Source organism: Cavia porcellus, unplaced genomic scaffold (assembly GCF_034190915.1).
Source record: "Cavia porcellus strain 051 isolate PalLab524CR breed Dunkin Hartley unplaced genomic scaffold, mCavPor4.1 scaffold_7, whole genome shotgun sequence".
NCBI classification, from domain to species: Eukaryota; Metazoa; Chordata; class Mammalia; order Rodentia; family Caviidae; genus Cavia; species Cavia porcellus.
In genome coordinates this window covers 20734888-20755086 of record NW_026947490.1, presented here as the reverse complement: position 1 = coordinate 20755086, position 20199 = coordinate 20734888, and the positions used below count along the sequence as shown (strand labels likewise).

General features: G+C 44.5%; 1 protein-coding gene across 4 annotated transcripts; it reads left to right on the top strand.

Moving 5' to 3' along the window:
- The first annotated feature begins 332 nt into the window (after nt 1-332).
- Nucleotides 333-19816, top strand: Speradb (sperad-b). Of its 4 annotated transcripts, NM_001172760.1 has the most exon segments (11): nt 466-502; nt 1703-1795; nt 2341-2432; nt 3455-3814; nt 11904-12179; nt 16891-17017; nt 17269-17418; nt 17421; nt 17910-17963; nt 18566-18597; nt 19522-19816. In NM_001172760.1, coding segments are annotated over 7 exon segments (996 nt in total). In that variant the 5' UTR covers nt 466-502; nt 1703-1795; nt 2341-2368; the 3' UTR covers nt 17928-17963; nt 18566-18597; nt 19522-19816.
- The last annotated feature ends 383 nt before the right edge of the window (nt 19817-20199 follow it).

The window sequence follows — 20199 nt, the reverse complement described above, 5'->3', positions numbered from 1 at the left end:
GTGGACCATGTGTTGCAGAGTTGCCCCACAGGCCATAAGGAGACCTGCCCCAGCGACTGCCCCATTACTCCTGATTTGTCCACGTGACAGAGGACCCCATGCATGGAGGAATCCACAGAAGGTCCAGTCTAGATGAATCCACAACAGCCCTGCCGGGGCACACAGACACATCCTAGGAGAAAGCCTTTCAAGACAGAAACGCCCAGTCATTGTCCCTGGTGGTCACAAGAGGACTTCTGGCCCTTAGCAGTCAACCCAATATATCAAGAGCCTACACTCCCACAGCAATGCACACCCTGGCATTGGTCCTGTGCCACCAGTCCATGCCACAGCCTCCTCCAGGGAGCTTCCAACCTGGCTCCCTAGCAACTGACCCAAAGGCTTCACCCTGGAGACTTTGTGAGGAATGGGGCGGGGCAGCTGCCTTTGTCTCTGGGAAGGCCAGGGTCACAGGAGCTTAGGGCACAGCATTGAGCCCTCTAGTGGACGCGTCCTTCCAGAGGTACAAAAGGGCCAGGGGAGGGGAGAGGTGAAGCTGGGCTTGGACAAAGGGCAGGTGCAGAGAATGCAAGTCAAATGAGGGAGAGGGGATGAGGTAGCTGGGCTAAGGGAAGAATGGGAAGAAGCCAGGTGAGGGAAGCTTCTAGGTAGGCAGGGAAGGGTGCAGGGCACTCTTCAGTTTCCACTGACATTTGGGGCTTCTCAAACTTGTGGGGTTACCTGTGCTTTGTGGCGTGTTTAGCGACATCAGGGGATTCTGCCCAGTAAGACAAGGAGCATTCCCTCCCTCAGGTGTGACAATCACAGCTGTCAACAGACACTGCCAAATGGCCCTGGAGGGCAAAACCCAGCCTGGCTCAGACTCACTGATGTCCTGAAGCCTAATGGAGTGTGTGTGGGGGGGGTGGGGGGGTCAATTACCTGACACCAGGAGTTCCAGACCAGGCGTATACAGTGACCTCACTACTTTAGAAATGAATCGATCTTTCTATGGATTTCAACAAAAATGTGACTCAGAGGTATCTATGACTCTTACATAGAAAACAACATAAGAACTCACTGCAGTGCTACAGTAATAAAATGACATGGGACTTGCATGAAGATTCACAAATTATCTGGGTAGATTGTGAGAATAATCCCTGACAATTGCTCACATGATCTCTGACAAGTATATCAAAATAGTTTAATAGAGGGAGGAGTTATTTAACATTCAGTGAGAGCCAGTTAGAGCATGGTCAACATCCCTGCCACAGTCCCTAACACTGGCAACGAGTCCCTCATGATCTCCAGGGGGAGACATCAGCATACACAGTTCACACTCAGGCAAACCATTCTTGGAAAGTGAAATTAGCTTAGGCTTGGGAGCAGATGCAGGCTGATTGCCATCCATAGCCCCAAGGGCACTTCTGGGTCCCTCCAACATATCTGGTTTGTTCCAACCATTCCTTTCTGGAACTCTGAGGATCCATTTATGTCAAGAGTCTCAGCATGTCCCCTCATTCCTGGCAGCACCCTTGGGGTCAGAGAAGGTGTGAGCACAGGTGACTGAGCAGGCCAGAGGACAGAGAGCTAGCAACTCACTCAGGGAGGATACAGATCACACTGCAGCACAGATTTGTTGAGAGGGGCACTGTCCCAGAAATCTGCCACTGACACCGTGTTGCCCACAGCCACTTATCCCACCACACTTCTTCCTTCACAGGACATGCAGGTCATTTCCATCCCTGCCCACCCAGAACTTCAGCTCCTCCTGAAACATTGATCAGAGACCGCCTGGTGACACCAGAGACACAGGGTAAGTCCCCCTCACCACTCACCATTCATCACTCAGCTGGCCCCTTTCTATCCCTGAGAGATTAACTCTGTCATCTCTCTCCAGGCAGTACATTCTACCTTCCCAGAATGCACAAAAATCCAGGGGAGGACTGATGCTCAACTGGATTTCTGTGTATCACAGGGAAACAGAGCTCTGGATTTGGGAACACCAGGGAATTTCGAGGCTGTAGATATCCTCAAAGTCAGGACAGTGCAGAGGCCATTAAGGAGTTGAACCAGTTCTTGTCTAGGGTGACAGAGTCCCCAAGAGTCTTGGACCCAAAGTGTGGTCTGTGGTAATGTAATTTCATACAGAAAATGGGGAATATACAGGGAAGGATGGACCCAATGGGAAAGAGGGATCCAGGCTTTCTAGACATGGAGTCCACCCCCACATCACATGACTCTGAAGCCTGCCCTTTCCCTGGGAGGAGGCTCAGCTCAGAGGGAGACAGCACAGTAGAGATGACCCTCCTGAGCAGCCTGCTTGGGAGTCTATGTTTGAGCCAAAGCTCTTCTCCACAGACGGAGGACAAAGCAGGCAGCAGAGACCATGGAGTCCCACACAGCCACGTTCCACAGAGGGTTTGTTCCTTGGCAGGGGCTCCTGCTTACAGGTGAGAGGGGACAGTCCCTGGGAGGATATACCAGAGGGTGGACCCCTAAATACTCACTGGGTCTGCTGATAAACTGGGAGTCTGAGATGACAGAGGTTTCTGTTTGGAGCAGGAGGGGAGAGAACACAAAAGAGGATCAGAAGCCTGAGGAACAGGAAACTTGCAGTGCATGGGTATTAAATAAGGAGGAAGAAAAGCTCCATTTTTCTCTGTTACAAGTTAATAATCACTGGCCACATTTCTTTTTTTCATCGACACATGGGCTCACTATGCAGTTCAGGCTACCTTTGAACTATCCATGTAGCCCAAGCTGGAATTGATCTCCCAGTGATCCCTGCTCAGCCTGCCCTGCTCAGGATTTAGGACATCAGCAACAAAACCTGTCAGGCCACTATATTTTGATTATTGATGTCAACAACAGAGTCAGAGTGACTCCAATAAAATCACACCTGGGGTATGAAGCATTATGCTCACGCATCCCCCCAGAAACTGCAAACAAACCCCTGGGCACACAGGGCTCTCAGAGCCATCGCTATTCTTCTATGGTATCTGAGGTTGTTCCAGACCCTTGGATCCAAAACAATCAGACAGCGCCCTGTGCTCACTGAGCGTTTGTCCCAGAGGGAAGAAAACTGATCAAATAGAGATATCTAGAAGGGGAAATCAGGTGTTGACAAGAGCCACTGAGTAAAGAAAGCAGGAAAAGGTGAGAAATCGAAGAACCAGATCTCCGTATGAGGGATCAGGACAGGCGTCTCCAAGCTGCCCTCAATGGGAGCAGGGTCTGAGGGAAGTGATCAGTGAGCCATGCAGACCCCTGGGGGAGAGTGTTCCACACAGAGGGAATGACAAGTTCAAGGGCAAGGAAGGAGCGAAGTCCCACTGCTGACCATAGCTTAGTAAGAGACACGCATGCCTGCAACAGTCAAACTAAGCAATGAAAACATCTCAGGACTCAGGGCTCCATCTTTCCATCCAACAGTTTCCACTTTGATGAATTTCTCTCTGTCTCTCTCTTCTAGCATCACTTTTGACCTTCTGGAGCCCCCCTACCACTGCCGAACCAGCTATTGAAACACTGCCTGGCGCTATTAATATAGGGGAAAATGTTCTTCTACGACTCTACAATGTGACAGTGGAACCTACAGAGTATAGGTGGTACAGTGGGGGATCGATTTCACCTGCCACATTGATTATAACATATTCCAGAGTCACTAATGAGTCTACTACAGGGGACTCATACAGTGGTCGAGAGACAATATACCCCAATGGATCCCTGCTGATCCAGAATGTCAACCGAGGCGACCAAGTAATCTACACCATACAAATCATGTCGCTAAATGGTGTGTATGCTGAGCTGTCTGCAGAGATCCGTATAACCTGTGAGTTGTTCTCCCTGACCTTGGATGTGGGATGGGGTTAATTTCACTTCATACACACAGAAAACTGTCAGTCCTGGGTGGTGCCCCAACCCTACAACACTGCATCCCCATGCTGGGCTTTGATCCCATAGTGCAGGAGGCATACAGAGAAGATGACCTTTAATAGGCTGCAATCTTTACCTGAATCCACTTTGCAGAAGCAAGGAGAATTGGGTGGAATAACTTGACCCAAGGAGAGCCTCTCAATCCATCCTCAAAGTCACTTCCTTTTTATGTGACTTTGAGGATCTCATGCAGGGTTTGACCTGAAGGACACTTCAATCACTTGCTTCAGATCTCTGTCCCAAGACCTTCACCAGGGTGATCCTGTGGATCTTGGGCTCAGAGGTAGTGTGACCCACTGTTTAGGAATGATGGCAGGCAGTAATTCAGTGGCTGTCTGAATCTCATACTTCTCTACAGTTGGTGTCTAGAGCAGAAAGTGCACAAACACAAGTCCCACGTATGGGTAAGCGCACCTGGGTCTTCCTTTCTCAAAGACTTGGCATAGATAGCACAGGTACGCAGGTGCCTGAAGCCATTAACTAACTTGACTGACTCGTGAGAATCCACAGGAAGCTCAGTGTTCCTAAGGGCAAGAACACAGGAGAATGAGACTTCTCGAATTTCCCTTTCCAATTTGAACTGCTCCAATTCATTCTACAAGTAATACGTGCCTAATCAGCAACTACTGTATGCCAATGACACATAAATGTGACTATTTCAGATTAATTTACCCACAACGTGCAAACCAGTTACCATTTCCTGTGCATCCTATAACTGACAGACAAATGCACAACAAAATACATTTTCTGGACCAAGGTCACACACACCAGGGATAGCATCTCAGAGGCATTACCTATCTATGCCCAAAAACACAGCCTTGTGATCTCCAATATGGAAGATTTCTTAGATGTCTGTGAACCCGACTCCAGCTGTTGATTCATGTTTCTTAAAACTTAATCATCACCAGCTCATACAGAGTCTGGTTAGACTAATGATATCAAATATAGAGTTAATCAATTTTTACTCTAGAATTAAATCACCTGCTTCAATGCAATGTTCAGCGCTCTGTGCTCAGGAGACCAACCCACAGCCACCCTCATTAGACTTAGAGAGTCCTATCTTCCTGACGTGTTGAGGATCGCTTTCCTGGAGTATAAAAGAGATGGCTCTGCTCTCTTTCTCTGCACTGGATCGTGAAACCAACATGCCCAAGATTCACAGCCAAGTCAACAGTATTGTGATGAATGAGAGGAAAAATAAGCAATCAGTGAATAACCTAGACACTTTCAGAGACTGGGATTTCCACACAGCATCCTGAAAGTTTCTAGCCACAGTAGCTTCCTGTCCTGTTCACAGGCTGAGGTACTTTTTCTCTTCCTGTGATCCCCTGCTCCTGAGGTGACCCCAGGAGCCATCTCACATAATGATGCTGGAACTGCTGGGCTGTGAGAAGCCTTGCAGGAGTGCTCTCATTGGTTCAGAGGCAGCTATGAGTCTCTTGGTCTCTGGGGATTGTGATGTCACTGAAACTGCACTGCTCCCTGCCATGGCCATTTCTGGCTCTCTCAGCTCTTTCTCTGTCCAAATCTTCTGGTTACTTCAGCTTCTGTACTACACAGATTGCTGTATTCTTTCCCCCAGGCTCATGGCTGATGATCCAGCTTCCTGTCACTAACACCTGGGGCTAGACCCACCCTCCTGAACAAAAGAAAAGGTCACAGAAATCAGTCACAGCAGCTGGCCCATAAGGCTCTGTCATGAGGCAATGACCCCTGCTAGGGTGGGGCCTCTACTGAGCCCTGCACTGGGACTTGCTCCTTACATAGGAGGAGCCAGTGGGTAGCACAGGCCACAAGATAAGTCCCAGCATATTCTCTGTCTATGCTGACTCAGCTGGGGGGATCAGAGGCATCAGAGGCAGAGGGACAGAACTGCAAAACCCAAAACTCCAGGCTATTTCCACCTATCTGACTCCTGACTCCATCCTGCTCCCCATGTGGGGCTCACATCTCTTCATAGTTCCACACCCCTTCCTGCTAAGGACATTGGCCTCCCAAGCACTATTTTAGGAGTTTGGTACCTGTGTCATTCACACTTGTGTCCCCATGACACCATCATCACAAACAGATCCTGTAGATTCATCAGCCATGGTATTTTTAGTTAGTCTGGTCTGATCTGGAAGAATTTAATAAAACCCTAGTGGTGATTCCTGGGGTCAAAAGAAAAGACAGGAAATTTTACATGCCTACTTGGGCTCCTGCCTGCTTTGCCTCATTCCCAAAAGGAACGGGGAAGGTGGACTTCCAGTGTTACTAAAGTGATGTGCCACTTCTTGGAAGTTGCTATCATTCCTCATTTTACAGTAGGGATGCCTCCAACTTCCCCTCTGATGAGGTCTGTCCTCCCAACCAGGCTCACGGGGCTCCTCAGCAGGGAGCAGCTAGTTGCAAACTGATTTCAGGAACTATCTTATTCAGATGTGACCCGAAAAGTTTTCAGGGCTTGGCCTAAGTTGTGATGGTTCTCCTAGAGAAATACTTCTTTAAGTAATTGGAATTAGATCCAAGGACAGAAATGAAAAATCCCCAGAGACATAATTTAATGTCTGAAATTGCTAACTAAATCTGTCAAAGCCCTTAGGGTCTTCATCTACCACCTACAGTGGCAATAGGGACATTAAACACCAAGAACAAAAATTTGATTCAGCATTTTAAACTTTGTCCCCTTCCCAATGTCCTAGATCATTTATTAGACTCATGTTCCTGTCAGTCACCATGAAACCCCTGGGGAGAATCTCTCTGCATTATGGGCTCAAGCTGACCCCTGGGCTGAATACCAGGCTTGGTGTTGCTCCCCTTGTGTGTGATTTCTGCACACAAACATCCTCCATCCGGGCTGTGGGGTCTTCTGTAAGTTTAAGCCCAGTGGCAGATCCCATTATGACTCATCTGAAGCACAGCCTTGCAAGACACAGCCTGAGAGAAAACACCTGAACCTGAGCAGTGGAAGGCTGTGCAGCTAGAGGGCTCAGCATATACATGACACATGGCAAACCAGGTGGCTGGCAGTGAGGACAGGAGAGGCACCTGGGGTCTATCCATGACTAAATACTGCAGCTTGGTTCCCACATGAAAAGGCCTATGCTCTTTTCAGACAAAATGTAGTTGTTCTCGTGTCCTCTGAGTGCTCAGGTCCTCATGCACCTGCCTGTAAAATGCACTCTTTTCTGGTCCTTTAAGGACTCAAGTTGACTAAGAGGTGAGACAGCTCCACTCTGGTGGAAAATGCCTTTGCCCAGACCAAAGGTACCACACGAGGCAATCATCTCTCTGTATTCTGCACAGCAATCTTGCTCAAACCCTACATCACAATCAACAACTGTAGCCCTGGGGAGGGTGAGGAAGCCATAGCACTGACATGTGAATCCAAGACTCAGGACACAACCTTCCTGTGGTGGATAAATGGTCAGATCCTTCAAGATGATGATAGGCTGAAACTGTCTGACGGCATCAGGAGTTTCACTTTATTCACTGTCACAAGGAATGAAACAGGATCCTATGAGTGTGAAACTGAGAATGCAGTGACCTCTAAATGAAGTGACTCAATCTCCCTGAATGTTTCCTGTGCGTAACTTGTATACTATAGTGGTCTCAGCTAACCACCCAGTAAGCAGGGTCAGAGGCAGAGGCCAGCCCACTCTCTCTCTTAGGTCCAGAAAATGGGCTTCATTTTTCGTAAGGATAAAACAAAGCAAAGCAAAGGAAAACAGAACAGAACAAAGCAGATCAGAAGAAAACAATGCAAGCAACACACGATTTCAAAACAAGACAACAGGAAATCAGCAGTGGATACCATAATGTCTGTTGTTCTCTTAGACATAGTGGTCCATGTCTTCAAAAGTGATGAATTGAAACAAAATTAAATAGTGTAAAACCAATCAAAACAAAAGAATGAACGCATTACAGGCCTTCAAAGTCAGACATAGGAAAATCAACTGTGGCTATCGTAATGTCTCTTGTTCTCTTCAAAATAGCTGTCTGTACCTTCATCCGTATCGAAATGAAATAATAGAAAACAGGCTAAAAAACAATCAAAGCAAAGAATAAAAGCATTACTGTCCTTCACCACAAAACGATAGGAAATCCGCAATGGCTACCTTAACGTCTCCTGTTCTTCAAAGCAATTGTCCATACCATCACACGTAATAAAATTATTTCTTGTAGACTCTTTAGGAGAAGTTCTACACATGTATATGCCCATACAAGTATATCTATCCTTTCTGTAATACAGGAAAAACCATAACGAATTATGAGAAAAACAGGAAACAAAGAGACAAAGATGTAATAGTAACAAAGAGCCCAAACCAATAACAATATAGGCTTTCAATACAAGGTAGAGGGAACATAGCGAACGTTGTTTTACACAGTTATCTTGAGAAGAGTTCCTCAGGTTACCAGATGTAAACATGCAACATTGATCTAATCCTAGGAATGTTAACTGTTTTGTCCCAAGAACTAATTGAATTAATAGCACAACCATCTTAGCTATCTTAAATTTGTACATGCAAATTTATATTTTTTCTTTTGCCTTTCCTTAGCTCCTTTTCCCTGAGTTCTTTGTTCCCTTTTGAGCAGTTTCTTACCCTTTCACTATATTTATTGAAGATTGTCTGTCTTATGTACTTTTTCAGATTCTTACACTAAGAAGATAGCATGGTATTTACACGTGTCAGTTTGATTTATTTCACTTATGAGTGTGGTCTCAAGTTGCATCCATTTACCTATAAAAGCCTCAGTGTAATGCTTCTTTATAGCTCAGTAGTATTCCACTGTATAAAAATACCACATCTTTTTTTATCCATTCCTCAACTGACAGGTATTGAGGTTGTTTCCAAGATTTGGCTGTTACAAATTGTGCTACTATGAACCTGGGTGTACTTGTATCACTGTGGCATGATGTTTTCACTTTTTCTAGGAATATGTCCAGAAGTGGAATAGCTGAGTCAAGTGGGACTTGCAGTTCCAGCTTTTTGAGGAACCTCCAGTCTGACATCCACAGTGGATACACCACTCTGCACTCCCACCTACAGTGCAGGAGACTTCCTTTTTGCCCACAGTCTCTCTGGCATTTGTTATTGGTTGTTTTCTTGATCCTGGCCATTCTGTCTGGAGTAAGACAGAATCTCAGTGTGGTTTTAATTTGCATTTCTCTAATGACCAATGATGCTGAACATTTTTCATTATGATGATGATGAACGTTTTTCATGTCAGATGCCCCTTTTTGGATTGGGCTTTTCAATTTGGAGGGTCTGATTTTTTTAACTCTGTATATGTTCTAGACAGAAGTCCTTTATCTGAGGAGCAGTTGACCAAGATTTCTTCCCAATTTGTTTTTCACTATGTTATAGACTTCTTTCTGTATGCAAAATCTTTAATAAGACAAGGACCCAGGTGTTGATTTTTGGACATATTTCCAGAAATATGCAGTGTGGTTTTTGTTGTTGAATTCTCTACTGACCCCTGTGTCTTCAAGGTTTCTGATAACTTTGTCTTCCAATACACTTAGTGTATCTGTTTTAATAGTTACATCTTTGATCCATTTTGACTTGAATTGAGTGCATGGTGATGAACATAAGTTTAGTTTTAATTTTCAGCATATGGCAAGCGAGGTTTTCCAGCAGCACTTAATAAATGAGCTTTCTCTCTTCCAGTGAACATGTTTGGCCTCTATGTCAAAGACAAGGTGGTTGAGTGTGTTTGTAATTGTGGTTGTATCTTCTAATCTATTTCCCTGATGTTCAGGTCAAACAGTGTTCTCTCTTGGACACTTGGGCTGGCCGAACAATCCTGACGCTGCCATCCAGGCTGGTCTGACCTTCAGCCCACAACAGGAGGACAGGGGCTTAACTTGCTTGTAGGGATTCACTCTATTACCTGTTGTCTAACAACAGGGGAAGGACTCAGATTCAGCCCACACAGAGGGATATGACCTAGACTTTTTCCTGTGTACATAGTATTGGGGATGGAAGCAGGGCCTGATGAATGCTAGGTGGGTGCTGAGCCATGGAGGTGCACCCCCTCATCTGGTTGGGATGTTTTCATACCAAGGTTGTGACATGGCTCACAAGGATACTCACTCAGCCTTCTATATACCAGAAGCTTCCCCAATCCTCTGATGATGTCACATGTGGCTTTATTCTGTTCACCCCAAATGGCCCAGATGCCCCCATCATATTGCCCCAGAGTTACATTTCTATCCAAGGACAAACCTCAGCCTCTCCTGCCACACAGCCTCTAACCCACCTGCACAGTGTTCCTCGCTTGTCAATGAGAGTCACCTGCAATCCACCTAGGAGCTTTCTGTCCCTTACAACTCTGCAAATAACATTCAATCTCACACCTGCCTCGTCTCTAACCCTGCCACTGGCCTTAATAGGAGCACTCTCAAGGATATTACAGTCACTGGGAAGTGCATTCTTGAGTGATAGCACCAACCCTAGGGCAGTGTTTTGGTAGTTTTCAAATAATGGGAAAGAAGTCACTTCCTAGCCTGTGTCCCCAGACACAAGCAAATATTCATCCTCCCTGGGCATTTGGCCCCATCCTCAAGACTGTCCTCCCCTTGATTCCTAATTCCTCATGGCTGAGCTGGAGTTCAGTGTGAAATAAAGAAAGACTGTTCTTCTAATCCCACAAAGCCTCACTGAGTGGCTGGAGATACACAGAAACTAGGATGGGGTACATCTTTAAGGTCACATACGTTCTTTCCCTCAGTAAGTCAGCCCTTCTGTCATCTCTTTTTTACCTCTTCTGTGAGCTACAAGGAACTCACAGGGCTTTGATACATCTTTGCACTGTTTTTCTCCAAAACAGAGGAGGAAATCCCTCTTGGACAAATACAGCAGCTCAGAGCTCTGTTCCAGCTCTGTTCCAGTCTTATATAGGAACTGGCTCTGCCCTTACTCGATCTGGGATGGAACAGGACAGGTGCAGAAGGTCTGGGTGAACTGTCCTGAATCTGCTAAATCATGTCCCCAATGGGCACTGAGCCTTCCCAGCAGGCAATGAAATGAAAAAGTGCACCTGTGGCAGATGCCTCTGAGCTGGGTACTGGCTCTGATGTTGCAGGTGTCTGAGGCTGAGAATGTACCTGCAAGTGATCCACCGGGGAGAGTGGTGCTTCCCCGGTGAACTCCTGCATGGAGGGAAGGGCAGGGCTAAAGGGCTAAGTTTGCAGAGAGAGTGAAGCCAGTCTTTCGGGAACACTGTGACCATTTATCTCTGCTGATTTCCTTCACTGTGGCATTGAATCCACTGGTCAGGAAATCAAAGTCCTTTAAAAGTGACATGTTCTTCAGGCTACAGGTGACTTAGCTTTTACTGTTACAGAAAGAACTTGCAAAACACTGTGGAAAAGGCAGTGGGAGGCTTAGCATGGTGGCTCATGCCTTTAATCCCAGCAGTTGGGAGGCTGAGGCAAGAGCACTGTTGCAAGTAGGAGACCAGCCTGGGTGACAAAGTGAGCTCAAGGCCAGACTGAACTACATCGTGAGACCTTGTCTCAAAGAAAGAAAATGTAAATGGGTGTCTATTGAGGCTTTCCTGATGATAGCCCACCCTACCTTGCTCAGGATAATCTTTTATCTTGTTGTTTGCTCTTTTCCTCTGTCCATGCTTGCTCTGCGGAGACAGTGCCCTCCCACCTTTCACTTTGACTTTCTTAAATTAAAAGAAAAAAAGTCAATGGGAAAAAACATTCAAGCTTCCAATGATATTTTTGGACAGATTGGCTAATAACATGTTCCTCATGTGGATCCCTCAGAGAGGTCGATGGAAACAGATGGGTCTCAGGTGTGCTGGGTTCAGAGGGAGGGATAGCCGATCCTTACTGTCACCTGAGCCAAGGCATGCAACCTCTGTGGAGGGTCAGGGCTGTCCTCTGAGTCACCGTACACAGCTCACGGTGGCTCTTGTTTAAATATGCAAGGAAAGGGCACAGCTTGGCCTGAGGCCCATGCTCAGTTGATTCTCTCCTCTATCCACAGCAAATTTGTTGAAACCCACCATCCACGCCAGCAGCACCAATCTCAAAGAAGACGATTCTGTGGTCCTGAACTGTGTCTCTAAAGACGCTGACATAACCATCTCATGGTTCTTTGAAGGCCACAATATGAGGCTCTCAGACAGAATGACGATGAACGTAGAAGGCAGTTCCATCACCATCAAGCCTGTCAAGGTTGAGGATTCCGGGGATTATCAGTGTGAGGTCTCCAATGGTGTCAATTCCAGCAGGAGTGACACCATCAGGTTATATGTGACTGGTGAGTGGCTTCTCCTCTCCTACCTCTTCTGGGGAGAATTTCTCACCCAATAATGTGCAAGATGGATAAAAGCCACAGGGAATGTATCAGTTGAGACACAAATACAGTGAAGAAACTCACAAAGTGGTTATGATCTTTGGGTCTGACTCCACAGTCACCCCTCAGTCTTCACAGGGAGTTAGCCCCACAGACACCAGCATTTGTGGATACTCTCATGTCTTATGTTAAAGTGGGGTGGCATTTACATGTGACTCTGAGAATTCTCCCACATATTATTGATTGTTTGTTTGTACTACTAGAGATTAAGACTAGAGCCTTCCTACTGAGCCACATCCCTAATCCCCTCTTTTTTTCCCCTTGGTGCAGGGAATCAAACTCAAGATCTCATGCTTGACAGGCAGGCATTGTGCTGCTGAGGTATATCCTCAGCCTATTTCTTCTTCTTTTATTTTGAGACTGTCTTACTAGATTATCAAGTTGGGAAGACTGTACTCACACTTGTGATTCTCTAGCCTCAGCTCCGCAGAGTGCCAGGTCTACAGAATAAGCCACCATACTTAGTTTTCCTATATTTTAAATCATGGCTACACTATTTCCAATACCAAATGCAAGGTAAATTATTCTTGTGCTCCACTTTTTAAAGAATAATGAACAGAAAAATGTCTGTACATTTTCCAATGTGGGCCCATTCTTTTTTCTGAAGAGTTTTAAACCTCAATAGTTGCTTAAATCCGTGCATGCAAGGAAGCTAACCATACAGAGTTTCTTATCCTGAGTGTGGCATTGATTGTCACCTTGCACAAGATTATTTTAAAACTATTTTCTGTTAACTTTCCTGTGCTATGTGGTAAAATATACACAAGACTTATTATTTTAACCATTTTGAAATGCACAGTTCCTTGACATTCGGTACAGTCATATTGTTATGTAACATTGCCACTATCCATTTCTGGAACTTTTTCATCTTACCACACTAACACTTTATACCCAATATACAATAACACCCCATTCCACCACTGCACAGCCTGCAGTAACCCCCTTCTTTCTGTATTTATTTGTATTCTAAGCCTCTCACACAAAGAAGATTATGCAATATGTCTTCATTCATGTCTGATTTAATTCACTTAGCATAATGTCTTCAAGGCTCTATCCATTTTGTAATATGTACCAGAACTTTGTTCCTTTATTTTTATTTTTTAAGACCATGATAGTCTATTGTATGGATATACCACTTTATAGGGTATACTTCATGTCACTTACTCATCCATCAATAGATTTTAGGATTGTTTCCATGTTTGGTCGATTAATAATTCTGTTCATGAAAAATATGCAAATATCTGTTCAAACCCTTGATTTCAGAAAGGTTGATACTGAGCTGTGGAATTACAAAATAAGAAACAGTATCTTTTGAGGAAGCCCTATACTGAGTTCCACAGTGACTGCCCCATTTCACATTCCCACCTACCCACATGCACACAAGTCCCGATTTCTCTACATCCTCAAAAAGACTTGTGTTTTGATGGTAGATATCCTACTGGGTGTGAGGTGGTTTTGATTTGCCCCTCCCTAATAACTAATGATATTCCACATCTTTTTATATTCTTACTGGCCATTTTTATATCTTCTTTAGAGAAATGGCTGCTCAAGTCTGTTTTTTACATGGATTGTTTGGGACTTTTTGTTTTTGTTAAACTGTAATAGTTTTGCTTTACTATTTTGCATTTTGAGACAGGGTCTCACTACGTAGTCCAGGCTGGCCTTGAACTCACAGTGATCCTCTGCTGCAGCCTCCCCAGTGCTAGGGAGACAGGCATGTGCCACCAAGCTTGATTGTAGTAGGAAAAACATTTGTGTGATATTTACAATGTGGTTGTTTGATATTTGTTTATGATATAAAACGGTTGAACTGAGATAATTATCCATCACCCCTCTTATCTATCATTTGTATGGTAAGATATTTGAAATATATTGTTAGTACTTTGAAATATACATTATCATATACTGTAACCGTCCCGCTGTCCAATAGGTCTCAAAACACGTTCCTCTTGTCCAGCTGAAACTTTGAACCCTTTGACCAACTTCCCATTCGCCTCCTCCCCTGCTGCCCCATCTCTCAAAGCCATCACTCTCCTCTTTAGTTCAAGTTTGGTGTTTTTTAGATTCCACATATGGGTGAGATCATGCACTATTTCTCTCCCTGTTCCTGGATTATTTCACTAAACTAGGTTTATCTATGCTGCCGAAATCACAGAAGAGACTTCCTTTCCAGGCTAAACAGTATTCCTCTGTGTACACAGACCATGTTGTCTTTATCCGTTCATCCACGATGGACACTGAGTTTCCATATCTTGGTCTTGTAAATAATGCCGTGTTTAACACAGGAGTTTAGTCACCGCTTCAAAAGATGATTTCAAATTCTTTGTACATAAATCCAGAAGAGGAATTTCTGGGTCATAGGTGGATAACATCCTTTCACACACAGAACCTTTTAATTTTCAAGAGGTCCAACTTACCTATTTTATTCTTAGTGTTGTTGCGTGTGCTTTGGTTTTCAGAGCCAAGAAATCATTGCCAAATCCAACATAACCAGGGTTTTCTATCTATTTGCTGGTAACTATTTTACAGTTTAGCTGTTACATTTAGGTATTTGGCCCATTTGGAATTAATTTTACTTTATAATGTCAGGTAAAGGTTCAACTTCTTTCATGTGCATGGAGATTCAGGTTTTTCAACATCTTTGTCAAAGAAACCTTTCTGCATGTAACAATACGAGCATCCTCATCAAAAATACTTTGCACACTGGAGTCCTGTTGTATACAAAGAATCACTTCTAACATTCTGTAGCACAGCAGGATAACTATATCTGTCAGTGCTTAATTCTGTATTTCAAAATAAGTAGCAATGACAGTTTTAAATGTACACAATGCAAAGCATGATAAAGGCTGATGTGATGGGTGCCAATTGCCCTGATCTGGTTGTCACACATTCTATATAAAATATTCAATGCCACATTGTACCCCATGCATAGGTGTTCTTACATGACAATTAACGTTTTTAAATAGTTTAAAATCATTTGGCCATTCATGGGAGCATTCGTTTGTCATATTTTTATCTGTTTCACTGATTATGTATCTTTATTCATGCCAGGAGCATACTGTTTTGATACCAAAGCTTTGTACTAAATTTTGAAATCAGGCTGTGTGACTCCAATTTTATTCTTCATTTACCATTGTATTGGGTATTCTGGGGCTCTTAAGATTACATATGAATTTTAGAATGGATTTTTCTATTTCTGCAAAACCTGTCCCTGGGTTTTGTTTTTTTGTTGTTGTTGTATTACTGGTGGTTGAAACTGAGGCCTTCACACTAGCTACATTCCCAGCTACTGCTACCACCACCCCCTTTTGTGCTTGGGGTCTCACTAATTTGCTCAATTGCCTGTGCTGGGCTTAAACTTGTCATCATCCTGCCTCATCCTCCCACAGTGCTGGATTTACAGGATGCACCATGATGACTATCTGAAAATCTCACTGAACTTTCGACAGGACTGGCACTAAATCTATAGATCATTTGGGGTAGTACTGTCTCTTAATCACATTAAGTCTTCCAATACCTAAGCATAGGTAAGGTACGGTGGTACAAACCTGTAGTCCCAGCACTTACAGAGGGGATTGAAGAGGAGGCCAAACCAAACTACATAGCAAGACCTTGTTTCCAAAAAACATTTTATGTACTTTCTAATAATTCCCATTTATGTACTTTCTAATATTTTCAGCAAAGTCGTATAGTTTTGTTGGGTACTAGTCTTTCAGCTCCTTGATAAAACTGACTGATTTGCAGTACTGAGGATTGAACCCAGGACCATTACACTGAGCTGGCTTGCCAGTGTTTTTGTTCTTGGTGGTTTTGTTTTGTTTTGTGGAGATAAGTATTACTAAGTTGCTAAATTTTCCAGGGTAGACTTGACTTTGTGATCCTTCTACGTCAGCTTTCTAGTATCAGGTCCTGACCTAGATGCCCTGACATCCAAACAAGTGTCTGGCGGAGATTTAAATAAAATGAGACAAGTGATATGATTTTAGAGCTCCAGGAGAGTCAACTGTGTAAACAGAAACTGTGTGTAAACGGAAACTTAGGACTGCAGGGCACTTAAATCTCAGACAGATGGCACAAGGCTGATGAAAGGCTGATGAAGAATTCTCGATGCAAAGTCTCCCAGCAGAGGAAAGCTGTGTCCTGCAGACCTGGGCGTCTTTATGCCCCTGTTAACCGCGGTGGGCAGCATGGTCTCTATGAAAAGGAGGTGATGAATTCTGAGTGCGCAATAACCTGCGCCTGCTGTCAAGTAAGCCCTTGCCACAAGAGAGCTGATAGGCACATATTCATGGCCAGCACAAACAGAACCCCAGACAAAAGATGGAACCACAAACAATAGGAAGTTACAACATACAGAAATAACAATCAGCCTTCCTCACATTTCCAAAGCCTTCAGGCACCTGCAAAGGCCAGGATAGAATTGTGGGAAGATAAAGCACCAGTAAGGGGGGCGCATTACAAGGCCTGCCAGTCACCTCACTGCAACACATTCCGTAAGACGTGTACTTGTCAAAGGAATACACAGAGCTACATCATGTTAAGAATTGTGTCTCAAGGCATCCCACTAGAAAGCAGTTTCATTTTCATTGCCTTTTCTCTTTCCTTTCCATGGCAGGTAAGGCAATAACACCAGAGCCAGCTGGCTCCTCGCTGGCCGGCATGGGCATGATGATTTTAGTTCTAGCTGTGGTGATTCTGATGAGTGTCCTGGCATATAAAATGGTTCACAGAAAGACTGGCGGGTATGATGCCCTTTCCACTTCTTCCTCCAATGTTCTCTGTCGTGCTTGGGGGGGGGCAGCACTTTTATCCTCCGACTTGGGTCTGGACTTCCTCTTTACATTCCTAAACTCCTGCTGCTCAGTCTTAACTCCATTGCTTCTTCCTGCTCCTGTCCTCATGCTCCCTGTATTCCATTCCACTGTCTCTTGGCTATCGTTTTTCTCATCCATAGTTCAAGAAACAGATTCAGTTATGTTCTCCATCCCTCCAGTGAGCAACCTAAGGTCGAAGCACCTGCAGAAATTAAACCGACAGAGCCAACAGGGCCAACAGAGCCCCCACAGCCTGAACAGCCCCCACAGCCTGAACAGCCCCCACAGCCTGAACAGCCCCCACAGCCTGAACAGCCCCCACAGCCTGAACAGCCCCCACAGCCAGTAAGTAATTTACTCTGTTGGTCACAGTAGCAGGATGAGGGAGCAAGGCAATTCAGTAGAAAATATAAAAAAGCAAAATCCTTTTGGACAGTAAATAACGTAAGGGGGAAGAAACAAACTCTTCCTATGCAAAACAAAATAGGAGAGGCACAGATATAAGGGAGGCACAGAAGGGTCAACAAAGACTAAATCCACAAGGTTTGGGATATAGCTCAGCAGCAGCATTTGCCCTGGGTTTGACTCCAGCAACGGGAAAAAAAGAGCTAAAAACTAGACATCTGGAAACAGGAAGGGAGGAAGCAGGAATTATGGTGAGCATGAAGAATGAGGACTAAGAGGAAAGACAACGCCAACTGTAAAATGAATTGACATCAGGGAGTGTCAAGGAATTATCTGTTGACAGTGTCCTTGCTAAGCCAGGGACCAAAGGCCCTGCACATGGGAATAGCAGTCACACTGTCTGATATCTTTTTAGGGAAACCCACCAGTATGATCTCACAGAGCACAAACCCTCAAGTCTACCATCGCAGTAAGTAAAGCCACTCACCCTGTCAGAATGAGTATGTTCGACCATGTGCCCTGCCCTCGCAGAGAACCCTAGATTCACCAACTACACTGCCCAGTCTCAATTGTGCTGCACTTCCCAGCCCTAAGATGACACAAGTCCTGAAAACCTTCCTAGTCAAAAGAGTCCCCTGAGACACAGCCAGGAGAGAAGCTCACTCCCCTGAGCTAGGCAGGCTCCAGGAGCCATTTCTTCACATTACTCCTTCTCCTTTGTCTCTATGATGGATGCGGGCACTTCCTCACTGTAACTTTCCTCTGTTCCTGGGTGCTCTGGTGCTATGGGCCCTCACTGCCCCTTCTTGCCATTAAAGCATGTTGCTAAGAAACACATGGTGGGGAAGGGGATCTAGGCCTTGCAAACCAGTAGAAATGATCAGAGGTGACTGGAGGTCTCCCGTGTCTCTACTCCCCACCACTCATCTGTGTCTAATGCCCTCAGTCTGGGCCACAGATTCTAAGGGAAGCAAGTACAGCCACAATCTGCTATCTCCTACAGCTAAATCATAAGGCCTTAAATCAGCTTTGCACTTCCATGGTGTAGTAACTCTGCTTTTGCTTCCCCAGGTCCGGGCCTCTCTGATAACTCCCCTGACAAGGTAATCACAACCAGGCTCACTGGCTCATTTTCTCGCGGAAATTTTCCTGGGGAGAATGGGTTGTTTCTGAAGACACAGATACAAGTTGAAGTTGGGCCTAAATTCCTCAATAGAGCACCAAAGAATGATTGGTTAATCTCTTCCATGAGTCCACTTCACAGCAACATTGGAATTATCCCCACCTTGGCTGTGTGTAACGCTTAGCAGTGAAGACCAGTAATTCTTTGACCCTTGACACATAACATCATCTCTTTAGTCTTCAGGTTTGTTCACAAGGAGATTGAAGTGTTGACATGCAATAACTCATAAAATAGCTAGTACCATGCCCAAACAAGAAAGTCACCACTTCCTCCTCCTTTATCTACCTAAAGTCTGATTCTGCACTTACTGTCAAAGGAAATGTTCCATTCTACTGGACCAGGTTACTTTATTTTATAACAATTTTATAGGATTTTTTTCAACTGAAGCTTTCAGTGCAATATACACATATACTAAAAAAATGTTCACCTAAGAATGAGGTTATAGGGTGTGAACTTTCACAAGATGAACACACGCATGAAAACATCACCCCAATCAAGACACTATATGTCTACCCACAAAAAAGAATCTTCGTAGTGTCTACTAATAATCATGACCTTGATCCTAACAGCACACCCTTGTAGGCACCTGTGTTCTTTCAGTTAGTGTTGTTTTATGAGATTCGCCCATGTTGCATATGTCTGTGGTTTGTTCCTCCTCACTGCTATTATCATATTCCACTGTATCACAGCATCACCATAATTTATCCCTTCAAAGGACCATTCAGCACCATGTCAGCAAGCAGAGATCAGCCCATTTCCAAAGCTAAATGTTTGGACATTGAGGTGACAGCCACAATGAAGTTCTATGATAGTAATTTAATTGAAGGCTGCTTTTCCGTTACAGGTGGATTAAATTGCATATTCTTCTCTGAACTTCAATAACCTGCAACCAAAGCAATCAACTTCACACTTCCCGCTCCGCACAGCACCAGAAACAGTTTATTTAGAAGTAAAAAAGAAGTAATGTAACCTATCCTGTCACAGCACTGCTGACCTACTCCATGGCCTCCCTGGAGATTTCTTTACACTTGGAGGAAAAAGAAAATCAGCCCCCTACTCTGTCATCCCACATGCAGCACCTCCAGGCTGCAAGGCCTTCCTCCAATGTCAATAAATGAAAAGGTACATCGGGGAGTCTATAGGAAACCCTACTTCCTTGTCATTGAAAGATGGCAAAGCCAATTTTGGGAGACAGTTGTCAGAAGTTCCCTGCTGCTCCCTTCCCCCAGTCTAGATTTGTTTTAAAGTTATTTATTCAGAGTATACTCATTTCCTTCCATCCCACTTCTATCCTATCAGAGTGTAATTTAACTTGCCATCATTTGAGGGTTATTTCTTTTCTACTTAATTGTATGTGCCAGGAAAAAACAGAAAAAGGATGGTGGGGGAGGTAGAAAGTAAAATCAATAATGGCTTTGCCTTTCTCTGCAAATTTTCATGTGAACTTTCCATGCTCAAGAAAGTCAGATAAGCAACCAGTAGTGTCCTTGGAAATTCTATGCTTTGTCTCCTGGCACGTGGT